The following is a 23,886-nucleotide window of genomic DNA, read 5'->3' as shown; positions in this document are numbered from 1 at the left end:
ACATGTGATGGGAAATGTGATTGGACCCAAACTCTCAGCATCCACTGCTATTGCCAGCCTAAGGTTGCTGGGACTTTCCAGCCAAAAGTTACAGGCCCATCATTCCATGCACTGATGGCTGGTGGAAGGTGTGCTTTGGTGCATGGAACAACTATTCCAGCATGCAAAGCAAGTAAGGGCCATAGTTTGAGTAACCCGGGCCAGGCTTTAGCACAGCAGGTTAACCACCAGCTGCAATAGATTTTGCCAATCAAAAGGTTGGCAGTTGGAAGCCCGGGACAGGGATGAGCACCCGACCTTCAGCCCAGCTCACTGCCCACCTAGTAGATTGAAAACAGCTGTTAGTAGATAAATAGGTACCACAAAAGCGGGGAAGTATTTTAATGGCGCTATAAGGAAATACCGGAAAAATGCCGGCAATTCAATCAAAAGGAGCAAGCCTGTGAACAGGGCTCTTCGGAATGGAGGATGGAGCGACAACACCCCCTGTGGCCAGAATAAAGCACAGCCTCCAAGAGGCCGAAGATGGGAAATGCCTATATACCTCTATCTGCGTACTGTGTCTGTCCTGTCAGTGTATAACGGCATTGAATGTTTGCCGTATATGTGTTCTGTGATCTGCCCTGAGTTCCCTTCAGGGTGAGAAGGGTGGAATACAAGTACTGTAAATAAATACATAATAAAACTTACCTGGTTCTGACCATTAGCAGATTGGATCTTTGTGGAGGTTAGTGTCCTCTTAGAACAATGGTTCTCAACCTGTGGGTCCCCAGATGTTTTGGCCTTGAACTCCCAGAATTCCAAACAGCTGGTAAACTGGCTGGGATTTCTGGGAGTTGTAGGCCAAAACATCTGGGGACCCACAGGTTGAGAACCACTGCCTTAGAATCAGAGACATCTAAGAGCTGGAGTGTTGGTCACAATTGAAAATATATATAACTACAATTCATTGTCAGGAATTTATGGCATCCTTTCTTCCGAATCTGAATGCATTCTCCAAAATTTGTATCCTCCCAATTTCTGGAAAACTGGCCTGGAAACTTAGATGATACTCAGAAACAGAGGGGTTTTTTTGGCACCAGACAAGGTCTGTGAGGAATCCCTGGTGGTGCAGCGGGTTAAACCGCTGAGCAGCTGAACTTGCTGACCATTAATTCTACAGTGTAGGTGCATCCACAGCATTTCGCCGCTTGAAGGAAGGAGGCCCTATCTATACTGACATATAATGCAATTTAATTGCTTTGAGCTGAATAATATGAGTCTACACTACTGAGTAATATGAATATATGCCGGGAGCCCCCGGTGGCACAGTGGGTTGAACCACTGAGCTGCTGAATTTGCTGACCGAAAGGTTGGTGGTTCAGATCCAGGGAGTGGGGTGAGCTCCCGCTGTTAGACCCAGCTTCTGCCAACCTAGCAGTTTGAAAACTTGCAAATGTGAGTAGATTAATAGGTATCGCTCAAGTGGGAAGGTAACGGCACTCCATGCAGTCATGCTGGCCACATGACCTAAGAGGTGTCTATGGACAACGCCAGCTCTTGGGCTTAGAAATGGAGATGAGCACCACCCTCCAGAGTCAGACGTCAAGGGAAACCTTTTCCTAAGGTCTGTGAAGGAAAGCCAGTTTCATTGACATTAGAGATCAAGATGCTTTGATTTATGGCCAGGAGCTGTACAAAAAATGTACCTTGGACCAGTGGAAAAATCTATTATGCAAAGGCAAAGCATTCCTCATACAATGTACTTAGTTCATTGGGATTTTAATATCAATCCAATGGCACAACTGTGAATTACTGGATTTTAAAAAAATACATTTGCACATTTAGGAGTTTGAGCATTACTGCGTAGTTCAAACAAGACAGTTCTGAAGTCAGTGGACATTTTGAGACATATATTTCAATACATAGGACGCTGCATCCCACAATATGTAGGCACAATAACTGTATAGGCACAATAATCCAGAAAAAAAACAGCAGATGGTGGAGAGAGGAAAGGAAAAGTGTGGTTCAGAGCCTGGTATTCGTATTTTAATGCTGATCAGAGCCTTCTGGTTTCCAAAAGTCATTGGAACAAACATCTTCCCTGAGGAATTTCTTCTAAGCTTTTCAATTAACCTTAAATACCATTTGAGGACAAATCACATGTATCATCTTTAGGGAGAAGATAATTTTAAGCACCATTTGGAGTCCAAAGGCTTCTGCTTGGGTCTTGAAGACTTTTTGCCATTGGTTGAAGAAGGTTTTGTGTACATATTATCTGCCCCCAAGTCTACTTTCGTTCCTAAAAGTCCTGCAGAGAGATAAGTGGGTGTGCAATTCCTTTTCCCTCACTCCATTCACAGTTGTAATGCTTGAAAAGGTCCCTTTACTACCCATTTCTTTCAAACGTATGCGTCTTAAAGCCCCATGACAAGGCCTATAATTTCCACAATTCCTTTTCAAAACATTTGGAGCAAAAGTATATTAGGTTCAACCTGTTTCAGGACACAGCTAACAGGGATGAAAACATGCAAGAGGTAGGAATCAAAAGGTGCAGTTTCTTCAGTTCCCAAGGAATGGCCCGGAATGAGTGGAATGCTGTCTGTTTTTTTCCAAAACAGAAAACTAAACATAAAAATACCACGACCTCCACCAATGTTTGCCCTACTGGGTTATGCCCTGAGATAATGGAGGTAGGGGAGGACATAATATAGCCAAGACACCACATTTGCTGGAGTTTGGGGTGCTAGACCTCATTGGCAGGGATCCGGTTGTCCCATTTTCTCAGGTCTTTTAAAAATTGCCCGAATTCTTTTCCACCTTTGTCCCCAGATTATGAAATATGGGAGGGATTTCTGAGTTGGAAACTGGAGTTCATGTCACTCAAGTGAAGCAACATTAATATGTGCTCAGTACATCAAAAGCCATCCATTATGAGGAATGTGTTAGTTTGCAGGGATTGCAGAAGTTTGCTTTTGCCTAAGCTCACTGGGAAAGGAAAAATTCTGCTCTCTCCCCACTGTTTAGTTAATAAAGCTCAAGCCGCTTTTGCCTGTAGCATTCCTTTTGTAGGAATTCAAGTGATCTGAAGACAAAGCGGGAAATGATCCCAACAGAGGATTCTCCCAGGCAGCAACCAGCTAGGCTTTGAAGCTGCAAGGCCATTAAATGCTAATCAAGGTGGTCAGTTGCAACATTGACACTTGCCTTCAACAGGCAAGAGTTCTTTCTTCCACTTTGGACATTATTCCACAGATATACAAACCCCATTTGCCTAGTTTCCAACAGACCTCACAATCTCTGAGGATGCCTGCCATAGAAATGGACAAAGCATCAGGAGATAATGTTTCTGGAACGCAGCCGGACAGCCCGGAAAACTCACAGCAACCCAATGCTATTTTTGTTGTCTCTGGGAATCTCCAGGTCAGGCCTGGGAAAACTTGGGCCCTCCAGGTGTTAGGAAATGTGGGAGTTGAAGTCCAAAACCACCTGGAGGCCTGACCTAGGTCTTCCAGCATGGCTCTGTGGCCAATGTCTGCTGGAAGCTGACCAAAAAATCAAAATGGGACCTAGACATTCCTAAGGAGAACATGTTAATCAAACCCACAAATGTGGAGGGTTGGCTATAGGGTCATCACAAATGAGAGAGACACAAAAATCTGTGACAGGGAACCTCATGTGTTTATAGGGACTAAAGCAAACTGTACGTTTCTGAGAATGGAATGGGATACACAGAAATACATGAAGGAAGTAACCAATTTTGGGTAGAATCTGGGTCTGATGGGTGCTTATATATATAAAACAACAGTGGGTTTTGAAATAAACTAACCACACATCCATGGCAAGCAGAAAGAGCACAAATGGCTCAGAAGGACGGTGGACCTAAGACGGTGGCAAGGTGCATTTGCTCAAGACATATGGATGGCAAGAGAATGTGCATGTCTCAAGCCATAACCCTGACAAGAGGAGGTGTAACCCTGAAAACTGTACTATGATATCTGCCAAGAGTTGTGCTGCGGGGTGAAGTAGACAAATAACATATTTAACCGTTCAACTTTTTTGGAGGTCAGCCGTGGGGGAAAGGAAACAAGACCAGGGCTGCGGTGTGAATTTGAAGAAAAATATTTCATGGCTTGCAAAGATTTCTGAAATTGTGCCTTCACTTTCCACAGAAATAGCAGCTTGAGGGAGCAAATGAGAGTGCAGTCCTGATCCTGATTCCTGACCTCCGTTGACTGACTGTTATACATACATACATGTATGTATATATGTATTGCCGAAGGCTTTCATGGCCGGAATCACTGGGTTGTTGTGTATGTTTCCAGGCTGTATGGCCACGTTCCAGAAACATTCTCTCCTGACGTTTCTCCTGCATCTATGGCAGGCATCCTCAGACCTCACAACTTCTGAGGATGCCTGCTGTAGATGCAGGTGAAATGTCAGGAGAGACTGCTTCTGGAAGATGGCCATACAGTCCGGAAAACACACAACAACCTATATATATCTATAACTCTCTCTCTCTCTCTCTCTCTCTCTCTCTCTCTCTATATATATATATATATATATATATATATGGGGTGCGTCAAAAAGTAATGCCTCCATCACGCTAACATTTGTTTCTTACTCAACTGATGCAATCTTTCCTTTTTTTCCAACTGACTGATTAGAACCATGATTCTGAAGCTAAAAGAAAGAGTCATCATTGAATTTCTGGCAAAAGAAAATTAATCATCCCTAAGGAAATTAATCATCGCTTGAAGAATGTTTATGATTTGGCCCCTTCTGACTTTTTTACCTGTTTGGACCTCTGAAAGACAACCTGTGTGGTTTCAGATTCAGTGACTTGAGTAATGCTAAAACAGCTTTAAAATCATGGGTCATGAAGCAAAACCCAGAATTTTCCCAAAATGGTTTTGATGCCTGGGTTAAACGATGGTGCAAAATGTGTACAAATTGATTGTGACTATGTTGAATGGTAGTTTTGTGTAGAGGACAGTTCAGCTATGATCTGGTACAGCTTCTGCTGTTATATGTTCATTCATAACATTTTTATGACACAGGAGGCATTACTTTTTGACCCACCCTCGTATATTAGAATATCAATTCTAAGTAGCCTACAGTTAATTTTGGTGTAAAACAAGTCCCATGCCCTGTTTAAGGAACAATTCTTCACATATCTGCCTTGTTTGCTCAGGAGAAGTCACACTATGCCCGATGGTTCTGGGGTCTGTGTAGATTTCGTAGTCGTTCCCACCCTGTGAATGAGACAAGCACAGAAGTTGGTGTTGCTACTCTATCCTGCTTTCTCTCTCTGCAAAAGTATCTCAAAGCAACGTACTGGAAAATCAATGCAATACAATTTGAAAATATACCAACATTATTTTTAGTGTGTTTAAGCATGACTTTTTAAAAATAGATTTTAAATACTTTTTAATTTACATACATTAACAACTTACATTGTAAACAAAACAAAAAAACAGTGAACGTTTTACAAACAAACACATAGCCCCACCACCAAGGCCTGAACAAGTATCCTTTCCTTCGCCATATATTTACAAGTCAACCATTAATCAAATGTCATATCCAAAATTCCTGATCAACAGGGTTATATTGTTTTCCATTTTCACTCTCTAAAGCATATTTAATAAAGACCGATCATTATGCATCAAAATCTGATCTGCTAGTTTCCCTCCTGAGTACCCTCATTTCCATCGATAGTTCATCATTTAAGGCTATGTTCCATACCTCCCTAAACCATACTTCTGGTGTAAGATTAGTTACTATTTATGTTGAGGTTCAGCGTCACAGCAACGTATCTACCAATTCCTTGCGATTATAATTCTTGCCACTGTGAGTAAAAATAATCAATTCTTTCTTTTCCATTTCTAAATTCAACTCTGTGGCATCCATTAGTAATTAGCAATCCATTAGTAAACCGCTTTGAGTCCCCCTAGGGGTAAGAAAAGCGGTATATAAATACTGTAAATAATAATAATAATAATAATAATAATAATGCTAACCTAGAATCCAGAGTAATATTTAGTCCTATAATATTGCATATTTCAATAAATACGTCATTCCAAAAACTCTTCAATTGGGGGCATTCCCACCATAAATGAAAATATGTCCCTTTGTCCATGCCACATCTCCAACATTAAAATAGAATTAAGTATTAGAAGTATTAAAATTAAACAGTTAAATCCCTTAACACGGATTAAAAACCTGTTCACAGTTAAAACCACAGCGCCCCTCACTTTGGGGTGTTCTAAGTTCTAACTAAAATAGTAAACATCCACCCCCATTCTAGCACTCTTTGGGTGTATTACACTACAACTTCCAGCATTTAAATACGGGATGATGGGAATTGTAGCCCAGCACATCAGGAAGGCATTGGGTTGGAAGAAAACACTGTAATATGCATAATGGGAATAGAATAGATTTTTGTCGAGACTGCAATTGAATACGGTCCCGCATGTAAGAGGGCCTTCTGTTGCAGATTGACTCCCAAAGATGATTTTGTTGTATTTCCCAACTTACCGGCATGGTCTTGTCGCCAAAGAAATAGATCTTTTTAAAGCCATCTTTGGAAACAATTCCTAAGCAGAACCGTTTATCCCAACCGTCTGGAAACACGTCAAAACTTATCTGTCCCCCTGGATGGATAAAGGTAAAAAACACAGATGGTAAGTTTGTTACATGGAAAAGGAATGAAAAGAATTTCATTAATCAGATACAGATACATCTCTCTAGGAATTTTTAGGCGATTTGATTATTCACAGATTTGATTAATGCATTCTCTTCTCTTTCTCTTTTATTTTTTATTTTAATGTTTTATTTTAATGTTATGTTGTTATTTTATTGCAATCTGTATTGTTATATTGTAATTCTTGTTCAGGTTTGGCCCCATGTAAGCCGCTCCGAGTCCCCATTGGGGAGATGGTGGCAGGGTACAAATAAAGTTTATTATTATTATTATTATTATTATTATTATTATTATTATTAGAGCCCCCGGTGGCGCAGTGGGTTAAACCCCTGTGCCGGCAGGACTGAAGACCGACAGGTCGCAGGTTCGAATCCGAGGAGAGGCGGATGAGCTCTCTCTATCAGCTCCAGCTCCTCATGCGGGGATATGAGAGAAGCCTCCCACAAGGATGAAAAAAACATCAATATCATCCGGGCGTCCCCTGGGCAATGTCCTTGCAGACGGCCAATTCTCTCACACCAGAAGCGACTTCTGACACGACAATAATAATAATAATAATAATAATAATAATAATTATTATTATTATTATTATTATTCTCTTCCTTCTTTCCTCCCTTCCTTTCCTTCACTCCTTTTTTCTCCCCACACTGATTGATTGATTTAAAATATTTATATTCCACCCTTCTCACCCCGAAGGGGACTCAGGGCAGAGCACAGCATATATACGACACGCATTCCATGCCAGAACATAAAATAACTATAACTATACACAAACACTAAAATCAGTTGCATCTATTTTAAAATCGGTTGTTTAAAACCATCTCAAAACACCATGCTGGCTCCGGTCAGGGTCAGGGTTTTCTATTATTGTCTTATTTCACCGTCCCAAAGGCTTGGTCCCACAGCCAAGTCTTTACCATCTTTCTGAAGGAAAGGAAGGTGGAGGCTGATCTAATCTTGTCAGAAAGGGAGTTCCATATCCAGGGGGCAATCACTGAGAAGGCCCTGTCTCTCATCCCCACCAAACATGCCTGTGATGGTGGTGAGACCGAGAGCACGGCCTCCCCCGAAGATCTTAGTTTTCATGGTGGTTCGTAAAGGAAGATGCGTTCGGACAGGTAAACTGGGCCGGAGCCGTTTAGTGTTTTATAGGCCAAAGCCAGAACTTGGAATTGTGCCTGGTAGCAAACAGGCAGCCAGTGGAGGTGACGTAACATGGGAGTTGTGCGCTTCCTTTCCTTTTCTTCCTTTCCTTTCCTTTCCTTTCCTTTCCTTCCCTTCCCTTCCCCTCACACACATTATCACAGGCAGCAGCCAATCTGCTTTGCTCCCTTTCTTTCCCAGTGATGGCCACTTCACCTAGCAATAACTTAATTTACACCTAGCCATTAATTCTGGTCCACGCATTTACAGATTTTATCATTTATTGCAAATGAATGGAGCCCCTGGTGGCGCAATGGGCTAAACCCTTGTGCCAGCATGATGAATGACCGACAGGTTGGAGGTTCGAATCCAGGGAGAGCAGGTTGAGCTCCCTCTGTCAGCTCCAGCTCCCCATGTGGGGACATGAGAGAAGACTCCCACAAGGATGGTAAAACATCAAAAACATTTGGGTATCCCCTAGGCAACGTCCTTGCAAACAGCCAATTCTCTCACACTTGCAGTTTCTCAAGTTGCTCCTGACATGAAAAAAAATTATTGCAAATGCCTGTCAATCAGTTTAACAAGCATTCTTATTTGGAGGGAAAGCTTTTTTCTTCTTCTTTAAAATAAGATCATCCAGAGATGCTGAGAATTGGGGCCCTGAAAGTTTAGTCTTATTCTTTGTTTATTATTTATTTACTATATTTATATCCCACCTTTCTCGACCCGAAAGGAGACTCAAGGTGGCTTACAACATAGGCAACAATTCAATGCCTTACAAAACAATATACAATTTAAAAAAAATCAAATCAAAACTAAAATCAAGGTTAAAATACATCAAAACATTTAAAAACATTACAATTACTATTATAAATCACGCTATCCACAATCATAATCCAGACCATTCTGGTAATCATTGCACATAATTCCAAATCCATCTATTGCACTATATTATTCTTCAAAGGCTTGATCCCAAAGTCACATTTTTATTCTTTTTCTGAAGGTCAGGAGGGAAGGGGCTGATCTAATATCGCTGGGGAGGGAGCTCCACAGTCGAGGGGCCACCACTGAGAAGGCCCTGTCCCTCGTCCCCACCAATCATGCATGTTAAAGAGGTGGGGCTGAGAGCAGGGCCTCTTCTGATGATCTTAATCTCCGAGATCCCAATACATTAAACAGTCCTTCTTCCCCTGGTGAATTTTGACATCAGTGGAAATGTCTTTCTGGTTTACTTTAAAGAAGAAGCAATACCTATGGAAAACGTGAGGCCTTTCCCTGCGAAGTCCCTTTGCAAATCAGCCACGAATTTCTCCCTTATGTGTTCCTTCTGCTTAAAGAAATGAAAAAAGAGCCATCAGTTTAAGGGAACAGCACAAATTCACTAAATGTGCTGCAAGGTGGTGTCCAAGGTCACCAAACAATGCTGTGTTTCGGGATTGCGGGATGCTCATAGTACCATGCAGGCCAGCTCAAAACATTGTCTCTTGTATTTTGAAAATTATATCCCTGAGTTTACACGACAGTATAGGGTTTGAATCCCTAATGGATAACCATAGAGAAGGCATGGGCAAACTTCGGCCCCATCAGGTGTTTTGGACTTCAACTCCCACAATTCCCAACAGCCTGGTTGAGGGGTCAAACTCTGGTTGAGGGGTCAAACTCTGGGATAAAGAGAGGGCTTGCCTGATCACAAGCCCTCAAGAAGAAAGGCTTCAAATGCAGACGTTCACTTGCCTTATCGAACTCATAGAACTCAATCCGTTCACTCTGGCTGCAGTTTCTGCCGACTGGACACACGTTCAGCATCCCGTTCCGGAATTCAATAAAAGTGCCTCTAAAAAGAGACATAAAATGTTTGGATATTTCCTTATAAATGTTAAATCAAACAAAGGAAAAAAATGCTAAATATAAAGCAGAAGAAAAATGTTAAGTTTTTAGAGACTGCTTCTAAAACTAATCATTGTCTAAGTCAGGGATCCCCAAACTACGGCCTGCGGGCCACTTCCGGCCCGCCAAGGGCACTTATCCGGCCCGCGGAGGAGCGCCCCCCCCCCCCACACAGTGCCCCTCCCTTGGCCGGCTCACTCTATCCGTCAGGCCCAATGGGCAGCGTGAACCAGCCAAGGGCGGCTGCTCTGCGTTGCCTACTCACGCATAAAGCACCTCGCGAGGTGCTTTACGCGCGAGTAGGCCACGCGGGGTTGCTCCTCCCTTGGCAGGCTCACGCTATCCATCAGGCCTGATGGGCAGTGTGAGCCAGCCAAGGGCAGCTGTTCCGCGTCGCCTACTCGAGCGTAAAGCACCTCGCGAGGTGCTTTACGTGCGAGTAGGCCGCGTGGGGCTGCTCCTCCCTTGGCAGGCTCACGCTGCCCATCGGGCCTGATGGACAGCGTGAGCCAGCCAAGGGAGGCTGCCCCGGCGCTCCATGCAGTCATGCCGGCCAGGAGGTGTCTACGGACAACGCCAGCTCTTCAACTTAGAAATGCAGATGAGCACCACACCCCCGAGTCAGAAACACCTGGAATTCATGTCAGAGGAAAACCTTTAACTAGGAAAATTGTGGAAGATCCGGGGTGGGAGAAAGAACTCTTGTCTGTTGGAGGTAGGTATGAATGTTTCAACTGGCCACCTTGATTACCATTTCATAGCCTGACAATTTTTAAGGAGAATCCTTTGTTGAGAGGTGATTAGCTGGCCCTGATTGTTTCTTGTCTGGAGTTCCCCTGTGTTTGAGTGTTGTTCTTTATTTACAGTTATAATTTTAGAGTTTTTTAAATACTGGGAGCCAGATTTTGTTCAGACTAGAAATAGGAAGATTTCCCATTCTCTGCTCCTGGAATTACTGCCTAAAGAGGGCTAGAAAGAATCCCCTCTAAGGGCACTTCCACACAGCAAAATAAGAAATGTGCAATGTGCATAGGAATTTTTTAATTTATTTTTTTTTAAAAACTATAGTCCGGCCCTCCAACGGTCTGAGGGACAGTGAACTGGCCCCCGGTTTAAAAAGTCTGAGGACCCCTGGTCTAAGTAATCATTGTCTAAGTATGTCTGCGTTTGGAAATATTGCTGCTTTTTTCTGTTTTCTGTTGTCAATAACAATAACAATTTTATTGATTAGCCCTTAGGCCATATCACAATATCAAATCAAACAACAAGGCTTGATAAGACTTGATTGCACTCTATGTAGTAAGTTAAAAAAGGCACTTATAACAATACAGTAAATAAATATTGTCAAAAATTATTTTTGTAAAAAAAAATTTGGGGCAGGGGGAAGTATAGTTATGGCCAGGACAATATCAACTTTTGATCTCATCTTGCAGAACCTATCCTATGGAGTTTTTGGATTAGTTTGAAGAGTCCTTCAGTAGGTTGCTACAAGTTTTCCGGGCTGTATGGCCATGTTCCAGAAGTATTCTTTCCTGAAGTTTCATCAATATCTATGGCAGGCATCCTCAGAGGTTGTGAGGTCTGTTGGAAACTAGGCAAGTAAGGTTTATACATCTGTGGAATAATGTCCAAGGTGGTAGAAAGAACTCTTGTTTGTTTGAGGCAAGTGTGAATGTTACAGTTGGCGACCTGTACTTATGTAGTGCGAAAGGAACCATACTATTGCATCCAAAGGAACACAGAAAGGTAATTTTGCAGACATACCGTTTCCTAGGCAGCTTAAGTTTTGCAATGTAACTCAGGCAGTAGTTGATCAAGTCTTGGAGCAGCTCTTCACCCAGATGACTTTGAATACTCTGTACAGAGAAACACATCAGGAGAGATTGATTGATCAAACAAACCAGGGGGGGAAAGGACAATATTGCAATGACACTGTGTTTATTTAAAAGGGATTTTGTTGAGCAATTCTCAGGGGAGGAGAAAGTGGGGTTACAATCCAGGCACACTTGGGCTTTTTAAAAATTATTCCTAGATTCCCGTTAGATTGGAGACAAGTTGAAGAAATTCCCTACAGACAAGAGTTCTTTCTCCCACCCTAGGCAAGCAAGGTTTATATATCTGTGGAATGTCCAGGGCCTGGACATTCCACAGATATATAAACCTCACTTGCCTAGTTTTCAACAGACCTCTCAACCTCTGAGGATGCCTTCCACAGATGTGGGCAAAACTTCAGGAGAGAATAATTTTGTAACATGACCATACAGCCTGGAAAACTCACAGCAACTGTCAGATAGTCAGAACATTAAACTATGCTGCTGATGGAGTCTCCACCTCTAGTGGTTTTAGAGCAGAGGCTGGATGGCCAGGCAGGAATCAGCCAGTCTTTGAAGCTGCAAAGCCATTAAGTGCTAATCAAAGTGGCCAACTACAACATTCACACTTGCCACAAGCAGACAAGAGTTCTTTCTCCCACCCTGGACATTAAACAGATATATAAATCTCACTTGCCTAGTTTCCAACAGACCTCACAACCTCTGAGGATGCCTGCCGTAGATGTGGGTGAAATGTCAAGAGAGAATGCTTCTGGAACATGGCCATACAGTCCAGAAAACTCACAGCAATCAAATGCCCTACAATTTTGTTTTAACCAGAGCTTGGCAATAATACTCCCTGAGAGCACAAGTTCCCCAGCAAAAGTAACTCTGGCTTTCATTGCAGTATTTTAATCAAGAGTTTAACTGTTTATTTTTAAATACCATGAATATTTAATTCTCTTCTAATGTTGTTTTTTCAGTTGTATCAGTTTTACTGTAAGCCACTTTGAATCTCTTTTTTGGAGAGAAAAAGCAGGGTATAAGTAATAATAAAGTAACTTATACTACAAGAAAACAATGTATTCCCCCCCCCCCCTTGTGAAATCAAGGAAGTTGTAGCTTGGAGAAACACCAATCAGACAGAATCACACAAAAGAAAAGACTAAAGAAACTACAACCCAAGACTCCATAGCATTGAGTCATGGCAGTTAAAGGGGCATCAAACTGCATTAAGTCAAAAATATTAAAAATGAACTAGGTATTTTTAATTACAAAAATGCGAGTCAAGCACTAAAAGGGTTAAATGGACACAATGACTCAGCAAAAAGCTGCAGTACAATATAAGCAGGTGTGCCTGTAGCTTAGTAGCCTCAGTCTGTAAAAGGTCTCTGTGGGAGAAGGGCCTCAGTGCTAGTTCGCCTCAGTGGGAGAAAGGTGTCAGTCTGAGAGAGCCCACAGTGGGAGAAAGGCCTCAGTGTGAGATAGGCCTCAATATGAGAAGGCCTGGTGTGAGAAGCCCCAGGTTGAAGGCCTTCTGTCAAGCTCCAGTGTGAAGGCTGCTGTGTGTGAAGCTCCTGTGTAAGTTGGTGTGAGAAGAGGCTCTGTGAGAATGAAGCTGGTTATCTGCATGAGAAAGAAGTCCAACGTGGAAGCAAATAAGGAAGTATAAAGAATTTTACTTGTGTTAGGGTAAAAATCCTTGTCCTTGTAAATAGTGCAATCATATTATTTTACTACAACGAAAAGCCTCCTATGGAAGAGATAACATTGGTCTGTGTGTTTTGGTTCTTTTTAGCATTTTTGGCTACTGGTGCTGGGTCACACTGCTGCTAATAATTTACTCTGCTGTACATTTATGGGGAGGGTCTTTTGCTAATAAGCCCTTTCGCCCAACATAGATGCACCCCTAAGAGACTCTCCTCAGGTCATGCAAACTCCATCCTGTGGCTTCCTTGACTGGGACCAATCCCAATTTGAAGCCAAACTGGTTCCAGTCTGAAAATCCTTATTTTCAGGAGTTAGAAGCAGACAGAATCACACAAAAGAAAGCAGAGTAAAGAAACTATATGAAACTGCTGAAGAAGAACAACTTTATTTTTCTACCCTGCCTCCATCTCTCCGAAGGGACTCGGGGCGGCTTACATGGGGCCCAAGGCAGAATACAATTAAAAACAAAGCAAAAACAATTAAGACAGCATAAAACAGCGTAAAAACGTAACAATAATAGCTAGCAACAACAATAACAGCAGACTAATTTTGGAGGGGGGGGGGGAGGAAAACCATTACATGAACTAGTTAAAGGATAAGTGGTTTAGTAAGGTGGATAACAATGTATAACGGCATAGGAAATATCATGGAAACAGAGTAAATTAACAGGATCAGTTAATACAGTATAGGACATCGGATTGAATGACAATTCAAGTCATGAAACAGCTCATGTGAATTTATCTCAAGTTTATTAATTAATTCCATATCGCAGACTCACCTGTTTACTTAGAAGCTGTCCATCTTTGTAGGCCACTAGACCGTTCTCTGGAAAGACGTAGTCGAATCTGTCAACAACTATTGGAAGAAAGGGAGGAAACAAACAGGTTGTTTATTTTGGTTGTTTTCAGGCACGGTGGAAATAGCATGAAAACCTTTTTATGCTCCCATCACAGCCTTTACGTTTTGCAGTGGTGAGAGGCCTACTGTCTATAGAAGGCATGGGCAAACTTCAGCCCTCCAGATATTTTGGACTTCAACTCCCACAATTCCTAATAGCCTCAGGCCCCATCCTTAAGCGGCTGGGGGGGGAAAAGGAAAGGGCCTGAGGCTGTTAGGAATTGTGGGAGTTGAAGTCCAAAACAGCTGGAGGGTCAAAGTTTGCCCATGTCTGGTCTTTAAGTTTTTAGGTTAATTAAAAGCAATGCTGGAAAAAAATCTGTTGTTTTCACCGTATGGCAGGCACACAATTAACTCGGTTTTATGAGCACGAAAGATGGTCGAGTAAACTTACTTCCATGGAAGTGAATCTGATTAGTTAGAATACCAAACTGGGATGAATGATGTCCAATTGGTAATGGAAGAATACCCCAAATCAGCATTTCAGTGCTTCACAATGTAAGGCTTAAAATAGAGAAAGCTTACCATCGTCCCCCAGTTGTTCCTGAATTTTTTCGAAATCTGATCCACCAACAACCCCCACTTTCACCTTCTTCCTCAAAGCCTGCAGGAAGTTGGCCATCTCTGGAGTCACTTTCTGGAATGGTCGGAAAAGAATATGAGTATGTTTTTCCATCATACGAGGGTTGAATGAAAAGTAATGCCTCCACTTTCGTTACTTGGGTTTGGATGGGAATATTTTAATAAATCAAATGCAGAAATAAGCCTTACAATGTGCTCTTTAACTATCGCTATTCACTTTTCCACATAATCACCAGACAATTGGATACATTTCTGCCAACGGCGAACAAGTTTTCTGAAGCCGTCACAGAAGAAGTCGACACTATGTTTCTGCAACCAACGTCTCACAGTTCTCTCAACATCTTCATCAGAAGCATAATGATGTCTCCGAAGATCTTTTCATTATCGGGAACAGATAGAAGTCAGACGGTACTAAATCTGGACTGTATAGAGGATGTCATATGGTGGAGAGATCCAGTCTCTGAAGTTTCAAGTCTTTGCACTTTCATTTCAGGCGTCAGCATTCTGGGCAAAGCAATAATGTGATCCACACATTCTTGTGAAATGCCAATGATGCTTGAAATTTCTCTCTGAGTGATACGACGATCATCCTGAATCAATCTGTCAGTCTTTTGTTTGAGAAACTCAGTGGTTGCTGTCACAGGACATCTAACACTTTGTTCATCATGCAAGTCAGATGTTCCCACCTCAACATCTTTAAACTTACTCACCCAACAATGCACAGTACTCACATCAACACAATCACCATAAGCAGCTTGCATTCTCTGATGAATCTCCTTTGGGGTGACACCTTCTGCTGTCAAGAATTCAATGACTGCACATTGCTTAAGTCGCATTGACCAACCGTCTGTGCAGGGTTCCATACTTCGCACTTTAACAACACAACCATTCAATGCTAAGGCTTCCCGACAAAATGGCACTGTAGAGGAGAGTCTACTGAACAAGCCAGTACCTGCCGCATACCAGTACTGCCATCTGTTGAAGAGTTATGAAGATGGAGGCATTAGTTTTCATTTAACCCTCGTAACATTGAGTGGGACTGGGTCCCCCACAACTGAGCACAATTCCTTCTCTGTACAGAGCTTTTCTGAGGCCAAAGCATTGCTTTTTATTATTAAGGCCTCTTCCTCCACATTTTTCTCTTACTTATTAGTGTCAGTAATAGTCATTACAGTGGCAAACGTATCTTGCCCAGAAAATAAACTAAAAATCCAAAATCCAAAACACTTTTGTTCCCAAGCACTGTGTGTCCTATATAGGGAGAGAGAGAACTTATTTAGATGCAATGTGCTCATCTCCAATTTGAAGCCGAAGAGCCGGCGTTGTCCGTAGACGCCTCCAAGGTCATGTGGCCAGCATGACTGCATGGAGTGTCATTACATTCCTGCAGAAGCAGTACCTATTGATCTGCTCTCATTTGCATGTTTTCAAACTGCTAGGTTGGCGGTGCACCGGAGCCCCCGGTGGCGCAGTGGGTTAAAGCACTGAGCTGCTGAGCTTGTTGATCGAAAGGTCGCAGGTTCGATCCCGGGGAGTGGCGTGAGCTTCCGCTGTCAGCCCTAGCTTCTGCCAACCTAGCAGTTCGAAAACATGCAAATGTGAGTAGATCAATAGGTACCGCTCCGGTGGTAAGGTAACGGCGCTCCATGCAGTCATGCCGGCCACATGACCTTGGAGGTGTCTACGGACAACGCTGGCTCTTCGGCTTAGAAATGGAAATGAGCACCACATCCCAGAGTCAGGCATGACTGGACTTAATGTCAGGGGACTACCTTTACCTTTACCTTTTTTTTTTAGGTTGGCGGAAGCTGGGCCTAACAGCAGGAGCTCACCCCGCTTCACGGATTCGAACCACCAACCTTTTGGTCAGCAAGTTCCACAGCTCAGCGGTTTAACCCGCTGCACTACTAGAGGCTATTATTTAATATATTAGTATTATATAGCAATATTATGATTCTATATTATTTTGTACTATACTATTGTTGTTGTTCATTCGTTCAGTCGTCTCCGACTCTTCGTGACCTTATGGACCAGCCCACGCCAGAGCTCCCTGTCGGCCGTCACCATCCCCAGCTCCTTCAAAATCAGTCCAGTCACTTCAAGGATGCCATCCATCCATCTTGCCCTTGGTCGGCCCCTCTTCCTTTTGCCTTCCACTTTCCCCAGCATAATTGTCTTCTCTAGGCTTTCCTGTCTCCTCATGATGTGGCCAAAGTACTTCAACTTTGTCTCTAGTATCCTTCCCTCTAGTGAGCAGTCGGGCTTTATTTCCTGGAGGATGGACTGGTTGGATCTTCTCGCAGTCCAAGGCACTCTCAGAGCTTTCCTCCAACACCACAGTTCAAAAGCATCAATCTTCCTTCGCTCAGCCTTCCCTAAGGTCCAGCTCTCACATCCGTAGGTTACTACAGGGAATACCATGGCTTTGACTAGGCGGATCTTTGTTGCCAGTCTGATGTCTCTGCTCTTTACTATTTTATCGAGACTGGACATTGCTCTCCTCCCAAGAAGGAAGCGTCTTCTGATTTCCTGGCCACAGTCTGCATCTGCAGTAATCTTTGCACCTAGAAATACAAAGTCTGTCACGGCCTCCACATTTTCTCCCTCTATTTCCCAGTTGTCAATCATTCTTGTTGCCATAATCTTGGTTTTTTTGATGTTTAGCTGCAACCCGGCTTTTGCGCTTTCTTCTTTCACCTTGATTAGAAGGCTCCTCAGCTCCTCCTCGCTTTCGGCCATCAAAGTGGTGTCATCTGCATATCTGAGGTTGTTAATGTTTCTTCCAGCAATTTTCACCCCAGCTTTGCATTCATCAAGCCCCGCACATCGCATGATGTATTCTGCATACAAGTTAAAAAGGTTGGGTGAGAGGATGCAGCCTTGCCGTACGCCTTTCCCAATCTTGAACCAGTCTGTTCCTCCGTGGTCAGTTCTGACTGTTGCTACTTGGTCCTTGTACAGATTCCTCAGGAGAGAGACAAGGTGGCTTGGGATGCCCATCCCACTAAGAACTTGCCACAATTTATTATGATCCACACAGTCAAAGGCTTTAGAGTAGTCAATGAAGCAAAAATAGATGTTTTTCTGAAACTCCCTGCCTTTCTCCATTATCCAGCAGATATTGGCAATCTGGTCTCTCGTTCCTCTGCCTTTTTAAACCCAGCTTGAACATCTGGCAACTCTCGCTCCATGTATTGCTGGAGTCTTCCTTGCAGGATCTTGAGCATTACCTTACTGGCATGAGAAATAAGGGCCACTGTACGGAAGTTGGAGCAGTCTTTCGCATTTCCCTTTTTTGGTATGGGGATATAAGTTGATTTTTTCCAGTCTGATGGCCATTCTTGTGTTTTCCATATTTGCTGGCAAATGGCATGCATCACCTTGACAGCATCATCTTTTAAGATTTTAAACAGTTCAGCTGGGATCCCCTCGTCTCCTGCTGCCTTGTTGTTAGCAATGCTTCTTAAGGCCCATTCCACCTCACTCCTCAGGATGTCTGGTTCTAATTCATTCACCACACCATCAAAACTATCCTCGATATTATTATCCTTCCTGTACAGATCTTCTGTATAGTCTCGCCACCTTCTCTTGATCTCTTCAGCTTCTGTTAGGTCCCTGCCATCTTTGTTTCTTATCATACCAATTTTTGCCTGAAATTTACCTCCAATGTTTCTAATTTTCTGGAAGAGGTCTCTTGTCCTTCCTATTCTGTTGTCTTCTTCCACTTCCATGCATTGCTTATTTAAAAATAGTTCCTTATCTCTTCTGGCTAACCTCTGGAATTGCGCATTTGACTGGGCATATCTCCCCTTATCCCTGTTTCCTTTTGCTTTCCTCCTTTCTTGGGCTACTTCCAGTGTCTCAGCAGACAACCATTTTGCCTTCTTGGTTTTCTTTTTCTTTGGGACGTACTTCGTTGCCGCCTCCTGAACAATGTCGCGGACTTCTGTCCATAGTTCTTCTGGGACTCTGTTTACTAAATCTAGTCCTTCAAATCTGTTCTTCACTTCCACTGTATATTCGCTAGGAATGTTGGTGAGATCATATCTAACTGGTCTGCGTATTTTCTATACAGCAATATTATTAGTAATTACATTATATATGTAATATATAATACACAATTATTATTATTATTATTATTATTATTATGCATTATTATATTGTACTATATTATTATACTCACAACGAAAAACATTACAACTTAAAATATACCAATATGCATCAATAAAACAGTATGATCATTAGGGTTGGCTCAAAAGCACTCTGCGTATGCACAGAGGCACTCTGGCGGCCTCCCACCTGCCGGGGCCCAGTCAGGGTGCCGTCCACGTCGAAGAGACAGAGCTCCCGCCCGCCGTCGCTGCCCTCCATGGCCGCCTGGCAAGAGAGAGAGAGACACACACACACAGACACCTTTTCCTTTTCCTGCTGCCCCTTTAAGGCCGGAAGACTACAGTTCCCGGCAGGCACCGCGCCCAGGAAGCCCCGCGCCGCACTCGGAGCCTGGCCCGAAGAGGGGCAAGAAGCGGCCTCCGTGCCTTTGCCACCGACTTCATGGTAATCCTCTTGCGGAGCGGAGTCCCCCGGGGCCTGGAGGCTAGAAACCCCACCAGGCCCCACCAGGAGGGATTGTGGGAGTTGTAGTCCGGAACACCTGGAGGGCAAGCTTAACCTGGCTCCTGCCAAGGAAGTGGACTGGGGAGGATGCAGAAGGCAAGCAAGGCCCTGCCCTCTCTCCCTCTCTCCCTCCCTATCATTCTGGAGAGATCTATCTGTCTATCTATTTATTTGTCTATTTATATCTATCAATCTCTCTAAAGTTCTATATCTCTATTTATACCTACTTAAAGTTCTGACCACTTATACCTACTTAAGTAAAGGTAAAGGTAGTCCCCTGACATTAAGTCCAGTCATGTCTGACTCTGGGGTGTGGTGCTCATCTCCATTTCTAAGCCGAAGAGCCAGCGTTGTCCGTAGACACCTCCAAGGTCATGTGGCCGGCATGACTGCATGGAGCGCCGTTACCTTCCCGCCGGAGCGGTACCTATTGATCTACTCACATTTGCATGTTTTCGAACTGCTAGGTTGGCAGAAGCTAGGGCTGACAGCGGAAGCTCACGCCGCTCCCCGGAATCGAACCTGAGACCTTTCGATCAACAAGCTCAGCAGCTCAGTGCTTTAACCCACTGCGCCACCGGGGGCTCCCTATATCCATTATTATATTGTACTATATTATTATACTCACAATGAAAAACATAACAACTTAAAATATACAAATATGCAACAATAAAACAGTATTGTCATTAGGGTTGGCTCAAAAGCACTCTGCGTATGCACAGATATTCATCTAAACAAAGATATTTATCTATCTAAAGATATCTGCCTATATCTATTTGTTGGAGCCCCCGGTGGCGCAGTGGGTTAAACCCCTGTGCCGGCAGGACCGAAGACCCACAGGTTGCAAGTTCGAATCCGGGGAGAGGCGGAGGAGCTCCCTCTATCAGCTCCAGCTCCTCATGCAGGGACATGAGAGAAGCCTCCCACAAGGATGATTAAAAAAAACAAACATCAAATCATCCAGGTGTTCCCTAGGCAACGTCCTTGCAGACAGCCAATTCTTTCACACCAGAAGTGACTTGTAGTTTCTCAAGCCACTCCTGACATGACAAAAAACCCCAAAAACTATTTGTTTGTCTCTATCTATAATCTATCTAAAGATCTATATCTATTTAAAGATGGCTCTATCTATCCATCTATATATAAATAAAAATGTAATGTTACTTTGTGGGATTAACATAACTCAAAAACCACTGAACGAATTGACACGAAATTTGGACACAATGCACTTAACAATCCAACAAGTGTCCATCACCCCTAAACACACACACACACAACCTCAGCGGAACAGACTTTAAACCCCCAAAAATACACCATATATACATATACACATACACTCATATACATATACTCATGCACACATTCATACACACACACACACGTCTGTGCACAAACACACACATATATACACATATATACATATACATACACACATATATACATATACATACACACATATATACATATACACATGCACACACATACATACACACACAAATTCACAAATATATACAAACACATAAATACATATATACACACACAAAACACATACACACAGACTGGGTCACAGCAATGCATGGCAGGGGACAGCCAGTCTATCTATAGATATGTATCTAAAGCTATCTATCAATCTATCTAAGGATATCTCTATATATCTATTTATCTCTGTAATCTATCTAAAGATCTGTATCTATTTAAAGATCGCTATATGTATCTGTCTAAAGCTATCTACCTAAATAAAGATATTTATATGTATCTATCTAAAGATCTATATCGATTTAAAGATGGCTATATCTGTCTAAATAATGATACCTCTCTATATCTATTTGTTTTTCTCTGTCTATCTGTAATCTATCTAAAGATACCTCTCTTTATTTATCTAAAGATCTGTATCTATTTAAAGACCGCCATCCCTGTCCATCGATATCTAAATAAAGACATCTGTCTAAAATATGTATCTTATCTTACCTATGTTTTTGTGTCTTATTTATCTAATCTATCTCTAAAGCTATATATCTGTCAACATCTGTCTGTCTATGGACTGCAGCTGGTTTTGGATGCAGAAGCAAGCTACATATATCTCCTCTTTATTTATTTTTCTATCTGGATGCCAGTTGGTTCATCTATATATTATTTATTTATTTATTTGCGACATTTATATGCCGCTCTTCTCACCCTGAAGGGGACTCAGAGCGGCTTTAAAGATACACACACACAATATATTATATTGTTAGCATAGGACAATATCAATATTATAATTACTGTATTGTACTGTACCATTATATTGTAATATTATTAGTAATATTACATGTAATATAAATATATATAATTATAATTATAATATTGTATTATTATTAGTAGTAGTATTATATTTTATTACATTATATTACAAATATTATATGTATATACAATATATTATATTATATTTAGTTGGATGGATGGATGGAAGGAGGGGAGACCAATGTGGTTGGACCTTGCTTGCTGCCTGCATCCCAAACAACCTGCCGTTTGCATCCCGAACCCCAATTGCAGTGCAGTTATGTTGTTAAATTTGTGCCCAATCTGTCATTAGCCACCTTGAGTCCCTATACTAGGAGAAAGGCAGGATGAAAAGAAAAGTAAGTAAATAAATAAATGCTCTTGGGCTCCCCGAGGCCTTTGGATGCTGGGGATTATAGTCTGGTAGAGCCACATCTTGAAGTACAAGGGGCATTGGCTTGGTGCTTTTCAGAAAAAGGGTTCGGTGGTTGAAATCCTAGTATGAAAGAATGTATAGTTTAATACAGAAATGTATGTTTGTTTTTCCAGGCTGGGATCCTTGCTATCCGCTTTCCCTTGTTCTCGTGCTGTAGGAGATGTCGCCCAAGCAAATTGAATCTGCAGAGCTTCAAGGAAGATCGGGTTCTGCTCCGTTCCTTCCGGAGACCAACAGTCCCATTTCAATGCCTCAGCGTTTCATCTCACACTCAGAAGGAGACCTCAATCTCCAAACATTCGGATCAGTTCCGGCTGATTTACAGGTTCCCCGGGATCCATTTTTGCCGGATTCTGTCAAGGCTGAAACTGCTGCAGACGTCGCTCACTGTCCTGCTTCTCCCTCCAATCTGGGTCCTTTACTGGCAAAACCAAGTCCCTCAGAGCCAGTGCCTCTACTGCACCGGCATCGCTTGCTTTGCTGCCGCCATGCTTTACGGCATGAGCTTCTACCTCCGGCGGATTGTCGGCATGATGTACCTGAATGGGGATGACACGCTACTAAAGGTCTCACACTTGACCTTCTGGGGCAAGAGGAAGGACATCTGCTGCCCAGTGGAAACGGTGATGACTTTGGGGGATGTCGGCGAAAACCGGAACGACCTGCTACTGAAGTTCCAGCAGTACAACCAAGATCTGTTTCTGTATTTTTCCCTCCGCTTCGGGAATATTGTGGACCCAAAAGGGTTTGCAAAAGTGTTTGGAGAACTTGGGTGATGTTTTTTAGACATTTACTATAGGACTTTAAAAAAATTATAATTCAATAATGATTAGATCTAATCTTTGCTTTGTAATAAATAGGCCCCATTTCTTTCTGGATATTGATTTAGAGATTTCTCCTTCATCAGCTTTACGAGTTGGTCCATTTTCGTTCATTCACACATCTTCGTAATTTTTTCCGTCTTTGAACATAGATAAATCTGGTTGCAATAGTTATATACTGTATTTATTCAAGTCTAATGTGCCATTGAATAAGTACCTAAATTTTCAAACTCCCAAAACAAAAACAAAAAGATTTGCTGACGAATGTCATGCACAGCAACAAGAAGTGCACTTTGTCATTTGTCCGTATTACAGTTGCTGCCTACTTAGGATTCCTTCTTTGGAAACAAAAGTGTCAGAACACCAAAGCTTCCAGCGATGGAAAGGAAAACCTTGGGGTGCATCTATGCCGTAGAACAAATCCACTTGAATTGTCTTGGTTCAATGCTATGGAGTCATAGGAGCTGTCGTTTCACAAGGTCTTGAGCCTTTTTTTTTGCCAAAGAATGCTGATGCTTCACCAAAGGACAAATCCCAGGATCACATAGCATTGAGACATAGCCATTAAATTAGAGATGAAGTTCCTTAACGAGGCTCCTGAAGCAGCTTCCCTTTTTTGCTTTGACTTAGCACCATATGACACAAATCTAATGTGTCATATTGGCAAGGTAATTTAGCCAAAAAAAGGTGAGCATTAGACTCGAGTTAAGTAGGTGAGCTCTTGCTGTTAGGCCCAGCTTCTGCCAATCTAGCCGTTCGAAAACATGCAAATGAGAGCAGATCAATAGGTACTGCTTCTTCAGGAATGTAACGACACTCCATGCAGTCATGCTGGCCACATGACCTTGGAGGTGTCTACGGACAATGCCGGCTCTTTGGCTTAGAGATGAGCACCACCACTTTAGATGCGGTTTGGTTATTTGGGGTGCTGATTCAGAAAATTGCATTGGATAGACCACATTAGCTCTAGTTTCTGATACAGAACCAATGCCATCCAGTAGTCACCATTGGCTCTTCCACAGAAAACCATATGTAATAATC

At 42.5% G+C, this 23,886-nt stretch overlaps 2 protein-coding genes across 2 annotated transcripts; one reads left to right on the top strand and one right to left on the bottom strand.

Moving 5' to 3' along the window:
- Positions 1-1,745: 1,745 nt before the first annotated feature.
- Positions 1,746-19,167, bottom strand: LOC132781980 (phosphomannomutase 2). Its single transcript, XM_060786587.2, has 8 exons — positions 19,012-19,167; positions 14,656-14,767; positions 14,012-14,088; positions 11,477-11,568; positions 9,560-9,659; positions 9,077-9,152; positions 6,517-6,632; positions 1,746-5,234 (listed from the first exon to the last, which is right to left on the bottom strand). Exons 1-8 carry the CDS (start codon positions 19,081-19,083, stop codon positions 5,100-5,102), a joined length of 780 nt encoding a protein of 259 aa, XP_060642570.2. The 5' UTR covers positions 19,084-19,167; the 3' UTR covers positions 1,746-5,099.
- A 99-nt stretch (positions 19,168-19,266) lies between these two features.
- On the top strand, positions 19,267-22,902 carry TMEM186 (transmembrane protein 186). The gene is given in 4 exon segments (XM_067473500.1): positions 19,267-19,335; positions 19,337-19,384; positions 19,387-19,425; positions 22,138-22,902. Coding segments are annotated over 4 exon segments (819 nt in total). The 3' UTR covers positions 22,801-22,902.
- Positions 22,903-23,886: the final 984 nt, after the last annotated feature.

The sequence above is a fragment of the Anolis sagrei genome, chromosome X (genome assembly GCF_037176765.1).
Source record: "Anolis sagrei isolate rAnoSag1 chromosome X, rAnoSag1.mat, whole genome shotgun sequence".
Taxonomy (NCBI): domain Eukaryota; kingdom Metazoa; phylum Chordata; class Lepidosauria; order Squamata; family Dactyloidae; genus Anolis; species Anolis sagrei.
This window is presented reverse-complemented; position numbering and strand designations above follow the sequence as displayed.

Bases quoted from the DNA above. Each gene is read 5' to 3' on its own strand.
- LOC132781980 (XM_060786587.2), bottom strand. From the start codon at position 19,083: ATGGAGGGCAGCGACGGCGGGCGGGAGCTCTGTCTCTTCGACGTGGAC. The intron at 14,768-19,011 runs GTGGGAGGCCGC...CGACCATTCCAG, and splicing joins CCCTGACTGGGCCCCGGCAG to AAAGTGACTCCAGAGATGGC. The intron at 5,235-6,516 runs GTAAGTTGGGAA...TCTCATTCACAG, and splicing joins TTGGCGACAAGACCATGCCG to GGTGGGAACGACTACGAAAT.